The 15,307-nt window shown below is 36.5% G+C and overlaps 1 protein-coding gene across 1 annotated transcript in view; it reads right to left on the minus strand.

Moving 5' to 3' along the window:
* The window catches only part of Cntnap2 (contactin associated protein 2), a 2,252,040-nt gene that overhangs the window by 1,665,902 nt on the left and 570,831 nt on the right, over positions 1-15,307 (minus strand). Inside the window, exon 2 of the mRNA XM_085840650.1 lies at positions 10,613-10,723. Coding sequence (XP_085696776.1) covers positions 10,613-10,723 — 111 coding nt within the window. The remainder of the gene's footprint in view (positions 1-10,612; positions 10,724-15,307) is intronic.

The raw sequence follows: 15,307 nt of genomic DNA on the forward strand, positions 1-15,307 counted from the left end.
TGCATCTTTAGGGGTTGCAGGGCTGGTTATTGCTGTGGTTTGGTTCACAGGTATGGCAGTTGAATAGGACTGTTGCCTGTTTCTTATTTTTGCCGCTTGTCACTTGTCATCTTACTTTTTTCTTTCTTTTTTTTTTTTTTTTTACTATGAACAGTAAGATTTTCTGGTCAGATTTAGATGGATTATGTATGAAAATAGTTGTCAGGAAACATTATTTTAAAATTACCTATGATTATATATAATATAGATAAGTTTATGTATATACAAATAAATATAACTTAAATGCCACTTGGGTGATGATAATTCCCAAGAACCTTAGAACATCTAACAATATCCAAAGTACTAAGCATGAGAAACTTCTTTACAAGGTATTTGTCAGGGGAGTACAAGTGAATATGAAAGCAAAAGAGGCTGCCCAGTTTTCTCTTAGTTGCTTCAAAACTTCTTTCTATGGGTAAATTTTGTAAATTAAAAAAAAACATATAAATGTTCTTCTACTTCATATAATTTTGATGTACTTTGGGAATTAGTGGTAATTATAGGCCAAATCATCAGGGCTTTTGCCAGGAAGGGCAACACATTGGCGTTCTAGGAAATAAGTGTTCATACATGATAAAGTCTGGCAGTTCTTTTACTCAGTTTCTCATTTCTGAAGTAATTTGGCAATTGAACAATGGTGAAATATGTGTAAAGCTGTCTCCTGGGGTAAAGTAAAGATCAAAGTTCATACTAATGAATATGTAAGATGCATTTACTCAATTATTTCAGTGTCAGCAAGTACTTAAATTTATTTCTTTGCTAATTCAATGTGAAGTTAACATGCTACATACAATATTCTAAACTCCTCATTTGTTCATAGTGTTTAGATGAAAGTTGTGAAAAGATCCTGCAAAGCAAAAATGAATTCTACTGACACTGAGTAATGTTCTGACTTTCCAGAAAAGGACTAGGCAATACAATATCAATCCAGGTGACCTTAAAGACAAAATGCATATACATACATATATGCATATGTGTTTTTGTTTGTGTGTTCATAGTTCACATGAGCTTCAGCAGTCTTAGAAAAGAGCTCTATGAGATACAGTGAAGAACCCAGTCCAGAATTCTATAGTGAAAACAAAATCAAGGCACTGAAACAATAACTTAGTAAATAATAGTGCACATCCATGTTCTAGATGTCCTTAGTTCAGTTCTCAGCATGCAAGCTGAGTAGCTCACATTTGCCTGTAATTCCAGTTCTAGGCGATCCATGCCACATTCTGACCTCTGCAGGCACTGAAATAATATGCACAAACCCCCCATTAACAGACACAGAGACACACACACACACACACACACAGACACACACACACACACACACACACACACAGAGAGAGAGAGAGAGAGAGAGATTTGTTTTGTATCTTAAGAAAAAACAACATATTGAAACCCTAGCATGATAAAATGTGAGAGAATGTTAACAATATTATTGGCAAATTATCTGGTCAGATTCTATCCAGATATGACTCATGGACTGGTTGCTTCCAAATTTTGTGACCTTAAACAAGTATCAGTGATGCAAATATTTTATGCATTGTATTTTTAATTTTGAAATTTTCTGAGTGGTGAAAAAGTCCCAGTTTATGTTCGTTAGTGAATAAATTTAAAAATGCATAAATTTTGTATAGAAATGGATAGAGTAAGTCTGAGGACGTAACTCGGTGGTAGAACACTTGCCTCACATGCATCAGTACTTGGGGGAAATGAAAAAAAACATAAACTAAAATTAACAATAAGAATTAGTTGGTTGTTCTCAGCTGGAAAACTAAATACAGGAGTCAAGTTTTTAAATACAATTTATACAGTGAATAAGAAAAAACAATGACATCTATTACTTCCTTTAATATCTAAAACTGTTTTATCCTTGAGATTATTAGCATTAATAGATGTACATACCTGCATTTTCTCAAAAATCACACTGGGATGACATTAACATAATAACAAGATAATATGTGTATTTCTGACAAAATCTCTTTTATTAGAATTGAAGTACATTGAAAGGATATTGAAAAATTTTAAGTTTAATTCATAATCCAGTTATGCAAAAATCATTAAAACTACTTAAATTGTAAATTATACTTAAGCTATAGCAATTACTTCTCAGGGAGGCATTTGTGTTACAGTGATATGTATTTCATTTGCTCATTGACTTAAAATTATTATTCATAATACTCTCTTTAATAGTTGGGGGTACTTGCTGGGAAAGAGACTAATGTTTCAAAGCAAGACCAGTGTGTGTAGAGTATTCCCTATAATCATTACAATAGCTCTGCCAATCAATGTAAGTGACTCAATTTTAAATCATGTGGGATCAAACTTTCAGGTTTATCCTATAGTAATCACAGATTGTATTCTATTTCAGTATCAAAAAGTTTTGGTTTAGATGATAAATTATATAATAATCACAGCAATCAGTGAAGTGAACTGCAGGGAATTTAATCAACTTACTGACACCTTATTCTATCCATTGTTGGATCTAACACTCTCTTGCTCCTGCTCAACTGGATTCAGAAAAAGCACCAGCAGGTGTATTCTCTAGGGCATATTGATGATGAAGCATAGCTACCCCAAATAGGAATATAAAATAGCTTGAAATTCCACATTTAAAAAAAAATCAGTCCTTTTGAACTTTCTGCTTCAAAGTTTCAACTCTTAAGAGGCAAATGGTGAACGGTGAACAAGAACAGTGAAGTTTTACTAAAGTAAGAATGAGTTATCAATAAGCAGACAAAGAAAGAAGCCAGTTAAAGTTCATAAGGCTAAAAGAGTAGGGAAAGAAACAGTGCTATAAAGGAATAGAAGATTCAAACAAAGGAGGGAAACTCACAAAGATATTTCAACTATTTCATGATTTTGGTCTTGATGTAAAGTGTTTAAGGAAATAATTTAATAATAAAACCTAAGAAGACAGTTGATCTGGCCATTTCTGAATGCCTTGAGTGGATCTAGGACAGTAGAGACAGAGCAGAACATTAGTAATCTTACTGACACAGAGTAACAACATCAGGGGAAGCCATCATCACCATGTCCCCATATAGAATATCAGCTATAGTTCTGAGACAGGTGAGAATAGGGAGTGGCTTACTAACTTAGGAACTTGGGATTCCACTTGGCTTGGGATACACACACACACACACACAAGCTAAGGCAAATCGGGTACTTCATGATAATATTTTAGGGAGGAATCACCACTGGTTGATTCCTATCAAAAACTGGATTTGTGTTTGAGTAAAGTCAGATAAATTTGGGGAAAGTACATGTAAAGTTGAAAAAAATATTATATAACTTTATATATCAATCAAAATAAAGAACTACCTATGCTATCACCCTTACCAACCTAACTGTTCCACCTCTTGAACTCCATAAAAAGAAGCCGCAAAATTGGAGTCTGTGTGAGCCTTCCCTCACATGGCTCACTGTCAATCTTGACAGTGTATCTGGCCTGTTCTATTGCTTTGTGTTGAAAAATGTCACCCAGCTACCTTTTTTATCAGTATGAGTCTGTATCTAAATTTCTTGAATAAGGGACCAAGAGTATAGAAACATCCATCCCATATCCTGGCCACCAGTAACAGTTCTGGATTTTATTTCTTGTGAAAGGCACTTTCATTATTTAAGTTTGAAAATGGGAGGAGAAGCAGTGTGGAGACAGAGATACAGTTGGATCTCTCTGGTTTTGAGAGATAGCCTGTATTACATGGTGAGTTTCAGTAACCCAGGGCTGCACACTGACATCCTGTCTGAGAAACAAACAAACAATGAACAGAATAGAATGAATAGAACTCAGAAAAATGAGACATTTCAAAAATATAATTAATATAATTCAGGGCAAGAGTCTTGGGGGTAGAATGAGTGAGGCAATGTACTTCTTAAACAGCAAACACTCAAGAATAGAGGCAGGTGGGACTTCGGATAAGGCTTGATTGAGACTGCAGAAATAGTTCAAACTCTCTATTGACAGACATGTGAAAGGAAGAAGAGGTTAGTGAGTGATGAGGAATGCTACCTTCAGGAATGATCTGAGCAGGCTCCCTACATCAAGGCTAGGTATCAATTATTGCCCTTCCTGTCCTTTAACAAAAATCAAGAACCATAACTCACTTTAAGACAGGTAACATTATAAAGGGACCCATTTTCTCCATCATCTAAGATTTCTATTGGGCACATGAAATGAATGGAACTAGGAAATATCATCCTGTGTGAGGTAACTCAGACTCAAAAGAATCTGTACGGCATATACTCACGAATACGTGGATATTACCAAAATAGAACAGAATACCACCCACAGATCTAAAAAAAGATTAACAAGCCAAAGGGCACAAGTGAAGATGCCTCGATCCTATTTGGGAGGGAGAAGAAAGCAATCAGGGGAACAGGCAAAAGGAGGGAAATACCTGAGTGAAAGAAGGGACAAGGAGGGGAAAAGAGAAACGTAATGAGGTATTGGAGGGAGGAACAGAAGAGAAGCCCTGGGGGCCAGCATCTGCTGTAGCCACTGTTACTTTCTTGCATCCATCTCCAATGGATCACACGAATATTCCCCTCTAAACTTTCTACCTCCCAAACCTCCTTTTATTCCAGTTTCCAAATTCAGAAGACATTGAGTGGAAACTAGCAGGTCACTAGAGCTAGGCAAGCAGTCACTCTAACTATAGATCTTTACCTTTCTTTCCTCCCCTCCAATCTAATTCCTCTTTCTCATCCCGTTTGGGCCCCCTCCTTTCTGTTCTCATCTCTGATCACACAGACCTCCTCCAAACTCTATTCCCACTCATCCTTCCATTCCAGCCGCCAGCTCCAGGGGTCACTCACTAGGAACACACCAGGCAAGCTTGCCAGATAAGCAAGGAGGCTCATGAAGGAAGTAGGGAAGCTTCAGATCTTCACTTCCATATCTTCTTCCCTCTTCTGTTCCAGACCAATCTCCCAAACTCATACCCAGCCCTGGGAAGACTATCTGTTCTGACCTTTCTAGTCACTTTCTCTCCATTCCCATGGTACTAACAGATCCCAGAGGAACAACCTGATTTCCTTCCTCCTTTAGATGCCCTTGGCATGCATACCCATCATCAATCCTATAATCCGCTCTTAATACTTAGAAATACATTTTACTTTGAATCCCCACTGGCAAATCATATCAGCTTCCCAGAAGTATTTCCTACCAAGAAACACACAGCCACCAAGCTCTCCCATGAACCAGAGAGGGCAACAGAATCCAAGGAGCCAAACACATACCCAATAAAGACAAGACCAGACATCATCACCTAGAATTGCAATCTTAAATCTATATACTAGACACCAGCATAAAAACATAATTAAAAATATTCAGGATAATACATCTCCACTGGAACCCAGCTATGCCATCACAGGAGGCTGTGAATATTCTAACATACTTAAGCACAAGAAAAGACCATAAAACAGCCTTCTTGAGTATGATAGAGATCCTTAGAGAAGAAATAAATTCCTTAAGGAACTCTCTGATGACACAAGCAGTGGAAGGAAATGAATAAACGCTTCAAGAACACAAAGAGAGTTTTGTCCTATATTGATGTATTTGTTTTTCTTTTCATATTATGTTTTGTTTTCCTTTATAATTAACCCCCAAAGCCTGTTTGTTTTACAGTGAATGACAAAGGGGGATGGATCCAGGTGGGAGGGAAGGTGGGAAGGAACTTGGAGAGTAGAAGAAGAGGAAACTGTGAGTATACATTATGTGAGAAAAATCTATTTTGAGAGCTGAGAAGATGGGTAGATGGAGAAAGTGCTTACCATGCAAGCACGAGGATGTGAATTCAGATCCCCAGCTCTGATCAGAGCTGCACATGATGCTATGTGACTGTAAGTGTGGCTCTGAAGGGGTAGAGATGAGGGAATCCCTAAAAGTCACAGTTAGTCAAGTCACTAAGTACCCAGTTGTATTGAAAGACATTTTTTTAATAAATGCAAAATAAATCAGGTAGAGCATGATTGAGCATGGCAATGCCAGTCTTTCCAAGTTCCCCCCAGTTTCCAACCTTCACATCGTCCAGTTGTTCTGCTTCACTGCTCACCCTGCTTTGCTTGTATCTGACTACTTGAGCTTTCCTAAGACATTTCCCTACTTTGGGAAAGCCAATTATAACAGTCAAAAAGAGTTGGAAAGAGCATGATGATAGATAATACATTGAAAGTGGGACTATTAAGAAGTGCTGAGGCAATCTATGTAGCTCAGAGAGAGACAGTTGCCATCATGAGAGTAGACTCCCGGTAAAAACAACCAGCAAGTGGAGCAGAAGAACCTAATTGTGCAGTTGTGTTAGGAAAGTAGTATGAGTGAGGTTAAATTTGTACACGAGTAGGGAAAAGTAAAAAAAAAAAAAAAATCCATAATTGCTAAAGAGATGGTGTAATTTCAGAGATAGTTCACACAATGTACTCTGCCAGGCTGTAGAATGGTTATAATTCGCAATTCTGAGCTCTGCAGGAAAAGCAAGGAGAAATATTGAAACCACGCACTTACAAAAACAAAGCAATATGAGTAAGTTTAAAGGAAAGGCAAGTGTGGAAAAGTCATTGTAGTAGTGAGAGAGATTAGTGCTTTTAAGGAGAAACTTCACATTCTTTACTGGTATGATGGCAAAGGCATCCTGAAGGGAGACTCAATCAGCTTAAAGATTTGACTTGTGAAAATGCAAATTTATTTGAAAAGAGAATCTGAGTTAGTAAATCTGCTGGTGGTATTCCCTATTCAAAACCAACTACCTATGGAATTAATTTCCTAGCTCAACTGCCATGACACATGTGTCACCGAAGTAGGGTGGAAAAGTACCAAATGTATTTCCAGCTTGCAGAAAGCATGTCCATATCACCATAGCATGCTGGTGCTGCAGGCATACAAAGTAAAAGGGTGAGAAGATAATAGAAGCTTGCAACAAAGCTCCAGAAAGCTCAGAGCAAGAAATGTGTGGCAAGGTTGGAGTTTCTGCAGTAAGGATGTAAGAAGACAGGGCAAGGAGCAATTTAAGTGAAACTGAGTTGAAATGGAGAATTAAGGATGTTGAAGATGCCAGAACTTATGGGATGTCTGCTGAGAAAACGAAGTGATGGAGTTCTTTCCAAACACTAAATTACATGTAACTGTAGAACTAAGCCTAGAGCCCTTTGAAACCTGTGATTCAGAATAGAATAGGAATACTAGAGGGTATTAGAGCCCAGGTGATTTCACCAATAATTCCAGAGTATGAAAAAATAAATACAGAGCTACTTTTTATACAGTTCTAAAAAAATTCTTATGGAAATTCTCTTAGTTGTATTGTATATTTTCAAATAAATTATTTTTGTATCAATGTGGATTGTTTTCTATATGCAGGTGAGGGCAGGTACAAGATAAGGTGAGAGCCTGTGATTTTGCAGTGGAAAAGGAAGTCGGGCTGAGAGTTTTAGAGAGGTTTACAGGGAGAGCACCAGGACAATGCAGGTAGCCAGAGGCCCTGATTCAGGGAACAGATCCTCTGCTATCCACTGCTGGAGGATTTTTAACTTAGCTTACAAATTAGGATGCTAGTTGCTGCGATCATACCTGTTGATTCTAAACTAAGTGTGTGTGGTGTTTTCCTTCAAGTAGCAACTCAACTGAGTTCCAGAGAAAAAGTATGGTGGCAGGGCCCCCCAGCCAGCCAAGGGAATTTGGAAACCAGCCCACCATGGGAACTTAGTGAGCTGGGTGGAGAGATTTTGGAGCTCTGAGACAGGTTCTGCTGGGTTGAGAAAAGGCTGACCAGACTGCCAGTGCCTTGCTGGCAGTAGCATGGGTGCTTTTTAAATTATTTCACACTACAGATGGCATCCAGGTGACAGGCAAGAATCCACGAGAAATTTAAGATTCTTAGCCTGAGATTTGGTTCTTAGCTTAGCATGGAAGAGGTCTTTCTCTGAGAGGAGGAGTCACTGGGTGGCTCCAGGGAGGGAAACTAGAAAGAAGAAGCACAGTGCCTCTAAGGTCCCCTGCTGTGAATGGAGACAAGATGGCTGCTCTGAGTCAAAAAGCCAGAGAATGGAAGCTGCCTGCTTCTTGGGGCAGATTTTGATTGAACTGTGAATTTATAAAATTGGGATTATTTGCACTTAGGATGGATTTATATACAGATTTGTCTGAATCACGTGGGCGAATTTCGTCCATGGTTCAGAACTAGAATAGGGAAAATTTAATGACACCTAAGTAGAGAGCAGTGAAAATTGTCTACCATGAACAGGTATTGATGGATGTCTGTGACTCAAGGCAGAGAGCATAACAGATAGATAGTATAACAGGTATTAATGAAATAGAAGTCTGTGGCTCTAGGCAGAGAATACAACAGATAGATATTATAAAAGGTATTAATAAATATAAATCTGTGAATCAAGGTAAATAAAGATCATAACAGATAGATGGTATAATATAGTTCACAGGAAACTCATACTCTTTGTTTGTGGGCTCCACGGGGATTTTGGATTAATTTCTTGGCATGACAAATTAGAACAGGCTTAAAAATAGGCTCAGACAGTATTTGGTTAGTATTTCATTTATTTAGTATTTCAGACAGAATTTGTTTAGTATTTCATTTTGCATTGTTTTTATTATCAAAATGTGTGGGGTTATGAGGTTTTTGGTTGTTTTATTATTCGTCTGGAAGAGCAAGCAGGATGTAAGCTTTCGTGGTCTCAGACTGAAGGATCTGCTGATTTGGGAGAAAGGTTTTGTCTTTGCATTTCTAGAAAAGGTACTTAGTGTATACACATCTTCCAGAGGTATATGGATCAGATTTGATAGAGGTAGCTGACCTGAATATAAATTCAGGTGAATCAAACAAAACTATTCTTTGTGCTATCTGTCACATGGCACGAATGAATACATGATTGGAGCAGAATTTTTTCCTAACTAGTCTGAACACCCTACACAGACTAATGCAATCCATACAGATATCTTGATGATGCAAAAAAATTTTTTTTGAGATTTGTATATTACAGACTACACAGACTTGGTGAGTCTCATCATCAGACATTCTGAACTGACCTGCTTGAATTCCTGATTTCAGGGACTTTCAGCCAGATCCAGTTAGGACACAGACATCATCAGAAACTACACTTTCTCCCCATCCCATATGCTTCAGGGGTATCTCAATGACTGTATTCAGTAGGAAGTAGTTATGAAAAATCATCATCCCAGTTCCTTGTTATTTTATGATTGTCTTTCTGGGGAATTTATAAATGGTTATAATTTGAACATGGAAATAATAGCTAGAATTGATTGTGTAGCCACAATCTCATTTGGTAGAAATCTATGATAACTACTAAGATCTGTCTCCTGCCTGCAGGAGAATATATTTAAGAGAATAGTTTTTAGATAGTATGAATATAAAACCAGGACACAACAGATACGGAATTAGAAGCCTTTTTTACATTAAGATACATAACAGGGTGTTCAATTTAATTTGACAAAAATGATGGACTGGACATTAGGTGTACCTTATACTTTATAATTTACAAAATGGTAATAGTTGTGTTCAATTTATATTTGAGAGGAAAGAGCCTTTTAACTTGACAAAAAGGGAGAAATATGGATTGCTGTCTATATGCCGGTGAGAGCAGGCATAAGATAAGGTGAGAGCCTGTGATTGGGCAGTTGAAAAGGATGGCAGGCTGAGAGTTTTAGATATGAGTACAGGGAGACAGAGGAGGAGACAGAGAAGAGGAGACAAGGTGGAACCTATAGGAGAGGAAGAGGAGCCAGAACCAAAATAAGCTCTAAGTATTGCAGATTTCTTAGATAGATGATTAAATAATAATCAGGGTGCATTTGCCCATCTAGGTGTGTAGCCTGTGTATATATCAATTGAGGTTTGAGTTCATTGTGCCAGAATTTTATGGATTGAGAACTTACTAATATAAATCTGACTGATAAATTAGAAGCCTCTTGAGTTTTGATTTTATAGAGTCTCAGGGTTTTGTGACAGCTAACCTCAGGGGGCAGATGACTGGGAATGTAAGCAGGATTCATGTCATATAGAGAGAACAGCGAGATGGGTGGTCAACACATGGGGCTAGCCATGGAGGCAGCAAGACCTTTGGGGCCAGAGAGTAGCTGACATTAGCATGGGATGGTGCCTTATTTTTTTATATCATGTAACACATCAATATACAGATATAAACCTTCAATATACATATATAAACCTTCAATATACATATATAAAGTTTACAATGCATTTTTACTTATATAGAGAGTTATTTATTGAGACTTACTTTTTTAAAACATCTGGTTTGATTAAGTATTTTTTTGGACTAAAAAGTATTTCTTCAACTAACAATGTTTATGTTCTTTTGAATATCTTGCCAAAGATGATTCCAATTGTTATACACATTAACTTACCTTACTTAATTTGTAGCATGCGTACACACACACACAAGACAAACACACACACAAGATAGCTCTAGTATTTTTTTAATCATGGATTTACATTTTAAATTACTAGCAATGTTTGTTGTGTTAATATATGTGTCACTGACAAGTTACATATATAACATATTTCTAGACACAAAGGAATCAAATGTTTCTTACCTCCTCGTTTATTAATCTTGGCATAGCCAGGTGCATAGCTGCTGGACAGGGAGGAAGAGCTGCTGAAGGACACATGGGGAAGACCAGAGACGAGAGGCTCATCACATTTTTCTGAAAGAAAAAAATAAAGAGCTAGTTTCACTAAAGCTCTTTAGACAATGGCTAGGTTATGTTTATTAAAATAACTACCAAGGGGATGGAAATGCCTCAGTACTTAAGCACTCCTACAGTGGACTCTTGTTCAATGTCCAACAATTACAAAAGGTGATTCAAAACCACCTCTAGCTACAGGTCTATGACATCTGATTCCATTTATGGTCTACATAGAAACTAGCAGGCACACGTACACCTACCCACATGCATATATATATAAATATAAGTAAGTAAAATAACTGTTGACTATAGAACAGATTTTCAATCCACCCATCAATCAATCAATAAATCAATAAAATAATTCACCAAAAGCTATAATCTAACTATCTAAGTTGTACCAGTCCTGATAAATCTCAGAAATAGTTATAGAGTTCTGACTTTTGAAGTAATAGCCTGCAGCAACAACATTGTTCCAAGAGGGCACAACTCAAATTCAGTCTTTAAGGATCACAGGTAGAATTCAATTATTTCTATTAGCTTTTGTACCTAGCATTGTCCAAAAAGTTCAGATGTTTACAAATCACAGAGACAGAAGATGAGAAACATAATGAGAAATATAATGGGAAGAATAGAAATTAGAAAGAATTCTAGTAACAGTACACAAAGTAAGAAAGTAGAATTCACTAACCGAAGTGTATAATACCAGAATGTATGATGAATAAGCACTGAAGTTTAGATGTATCACATGAATCCTGTAGATAATATTATCTTGGGGACTTAAATATTGAGGATAGAAGGTCATGTGTTAGATGTTCTTATTTTAAAAATAAAGAAATAGTTGTTTATAATGGAGAACCAGAATAACAGACAACATGAAAAGAATTTTTATCTAGAAATTCCCAGTCTCTGCTTTGAAATCCATCTGTATTGCTTTCTACACAGGGTGTTTACAATACCATTAACATTTTAAAATTTCATCTCTTCTTAGAATTTGCTTCTTGATTCTTTCATGGATATTTCTTAATCTCCTAATCTATACATTTTTCTAGTGCTTAGGACTCATTTTTCATTTTCCTCTAAGTGAATCTCTATCAGGGTGAGTGCAACCAGAACCATGCTTGCCATAAGGGTCCGTCCTAAGTCCTGATCTCTCACCTCCATAGCCATAGACCCAATTCAAGCAGTCATCTGCAGTTGCTATAATACAAACTTCTCAGCCCTCCTAGCTCTGTCTACACTAGAGAAATACATCAATATGCAGATGATCTATGAGTCTTGAACTACTAAGAAATGATTTTTTATTTTATAAATTTTATTATTAAATTATTGCAAATAAATAAAAACTACACACTAAAATTAACCAGACCCAAAGTCTCTGAATGAACGTCTACAAAGATAGAATAAGCATTTGCATCAGAAGCTATGGAGCTTCTCATTCAATTTTACACTTTCAGTATTGAATATATTTTTATTTTCTTAGCCATTCTCAAAACAAAGAAAAATTCATGAACGGAATGAACTAGAAGACATTAGTTCCATTTCCCTTTTCATAACTCCGTGCCTATTCAGTTCTTCTTTGGAACCTCACATGATTGCAAACAAACAAACAAACAAACAAACAAAAAAACAAAGTGAAAGAAACAAAACAAACAAACAAAAAACCCTATATGCCCTCTCTAATACGTAGAATCTAGTTAAAATAGATGTGTATATGTAAACAAATGCTCATGTCACTCCAGAACAAGACAAGCTACATATACATTTTGACAATTAATATAGAGTCTTTCATTTTATACTATGTTTGAGAAATGAGGCTTTTAAACCAAACTTCTTGTATCCAAATTTCTTATACAGCTAACATGTTAAAGAATGTAATTGAATACATATGCCATTTCTTGGATGTTTTGCTATATCCTTAGGAAAAGTAAAAAATAAAAGAATGATCTACCGTAGCATATCTGTTCATTTTAATCTCAGATATATATACACCTGAATAGTGAGAAATGAATAATCATTCAGAGCTCTAGAGTCACTGCAGACTCAACTCAACCAGAGTGAATGTTCAAGGCAAAGGAAATGTCAGAGTGTGACCTGGTATCTTCTTTCAGTCACTAGGACTGGGGTTTAAAGTCCTCCAGAGCCTACAGTGGTTCCCACATCTTCTTTTCCAATACTGTCTAGATACAATGACTTCTGCCCTCTTCATACAGTGTCACAGCATCCCCTGCTAGGGGAGTTCACATTTGACATTTTAAATGTCCTATGGCTTACCCTCTTCTTTCCCAGGTCTGAGCTCAGTGTAGCTTTGCATGCCCAGAGACAGGCATGGCTGCCCATCTGTTCTCTCCAACACTCTAATCCTGCCTTAGGTTCTTCTAAGCATTTGACTGCGACATACTTTTACTCATTGCTTTGCTTAGCTCATTTTCTCTACAACCAAGCTGCTATCCTGTGGGGACTAAGTCTTTGAGTTTTTATCTAGTAGTTTCTCTTATGATTGAGAGTTAAACTATAAGACGGTAGAAAACTTTAATTTCTAACAAATGCTCACATTGTCTAGGGTTTGTTTAATATGATGGGGACATGAGCACTACATTCCCAAAAGATTTTCATGTCTCATATTTATAAACAGAAAGAAAAATACTTTTAACAATTAAGGAAATAAACTAATATTATTGAGATTTCATTGAAGTGGTGTTAAATCCATACAGGCAACAAGGAATGAATCATCATGTAGTGCTTTGACATTCAAGTGTTTATAAATTAGAAGTTAGAGTGAACCACCCATTCTCACAACACATTGCCTTTTTTTTGAAGTTATTTTCTAGGTTCCTCAGGAAATCTGACAGGTGTGTATGATTAGATTTCCCCAGAAAATTCAATGTAAAAGATTGAAAAATGAACATAAAATATATGTTAAAAGAGACAAGTTGATAAATCTATATTATGTGAATGGATTTTATATTTATTGGTAGAATGCACCATTATATTAAGCCATGAGAGGACAGATATGCCCATATTTTAATTTTTAACTATTTGGATATAATTTGAATTAGGTTTTGGCATAACTCTTGCATGTAACTAAGAAGTGTTGTGTCTGAAGTTCTCATAATGTTTAAAATATACTAATACCCATGCCATGTCAGTGCATGCTTTGAACTGGCATCCAGTATGGTTCTCTGACAAGCATAACAGAGTAACAGAAGAGGAAGGGACAGTGTTTTCCCTTTAAAGATCTAAGGCACCATGGCAAGAATCAGACAAATAACCACATAGTGAATTTATAGTTTGAGTTAGTGATTAACAGTGAGTAGGACAGAAGTCAAGGGCACAATGATAGGGGGTAACTGCTGTTCTCAGTTGCTGTGTCAAGGAAAGTCTGTTTCATTAAGAAACATCAAAGACTCTATTGATCAGAGGAAGATGATAAAAACAAACAACATTCATATGGAGAATCTTTTTTAGTCTCATCCTTCGTATACCTGACAACAATAAGTGACATGTTTCCTGAAAAGATTTAAGAACTCAATATAAAATTCCCTTGACAAAAATGAAATGACACAGATAGTAATTACTTAATGATTTCCTTGCTAATGCAACTAAACCTTAGATATAGCACACTTTTAAAGTTTATGTAATAATTCATTTCAATTACAAACAAGTAAAGTGGAAATTCCTGGCTTCTGTGGAGACTCGGTTTTCCATGTGACATCTTTCTGGAAACTGTCTTAAGAGAGAATGTTAGCTGAGAGCAATTATGAGGTGTGGTTCTGGAAGCTGCCTGGTGAAAGGGCTTGTGAGGTTTTGCTGGAGCAGATGCTTGAGAGGACACGCGATGTTTGGGAGGAGTGTAAGTGTAATCCACCAAACAGTGGGTGACGATTGCCATTGGTTCACCTTGCTTGCTTCTCTGGTCTTTGCTTGTTGTGGTTTTTATAGAAAGAAACACACCAAAAAAACCTCTGGTTGTATTCTGACTATGTCTTGCTACTTCAGTGGACTTATGCCTATCACTGCAGCATTACATTCTTCCGGATCAAGCCACTGCTGCTGATTTGAGTTTTATAAGTTGATAGTGCAATGAACTGCTAACAATGAAGATTACAATTTCACCACAGAACTACTTCTAAACAGGTCCACATTCCTCTTGTCCTATTAGCCATCTTCCTCCTCTACCTTTGGTCAGTGGGATAAAAGTGAGGTTGAAGCACTTAAGACCCCTTATTACAGCAGGTTTTGAAAAATATAAGCCTATAAATAAGTTTTGTTAATTTGGATATTAATGAAAACAAATTTAAAATAATATTTAAAATGTATGCATTTTATTCATTATAAAATTGTAGCAAGAAAATAAGAGTTTACATATAAACTGTTTATAAGTGTTAATTCTAGAATGTTCACAATTTAAGCATTGGAATAAAATAGCAATTATTATGATTCAGTGCTGGGTAGAACATAACGAACCATTAGAAATGCAGAGGTGAGTGGTCTTGTAAACTTGGTTCTCTCAAGAATGTGTGGCCATGAATGTGTCTATACACGGTTTTCCCAATCTACAACACAATAACGAGGGAATTTAGCTAAGTTTCTGTGAATCTCAGA

This window comes from Mus caroli, unplaced genomic scaffold, assembly GCF_978045245.1.
Source record: "Mus caroli unplaced genomic scaffold, Mus_caroli_1 scaffold_7, whole genome shotgun sequence".
NCBI lineage: Eukaryota > Metazoa > Chordata > Mammalia > Rodentia > Muridae > Mus > Mus caroli.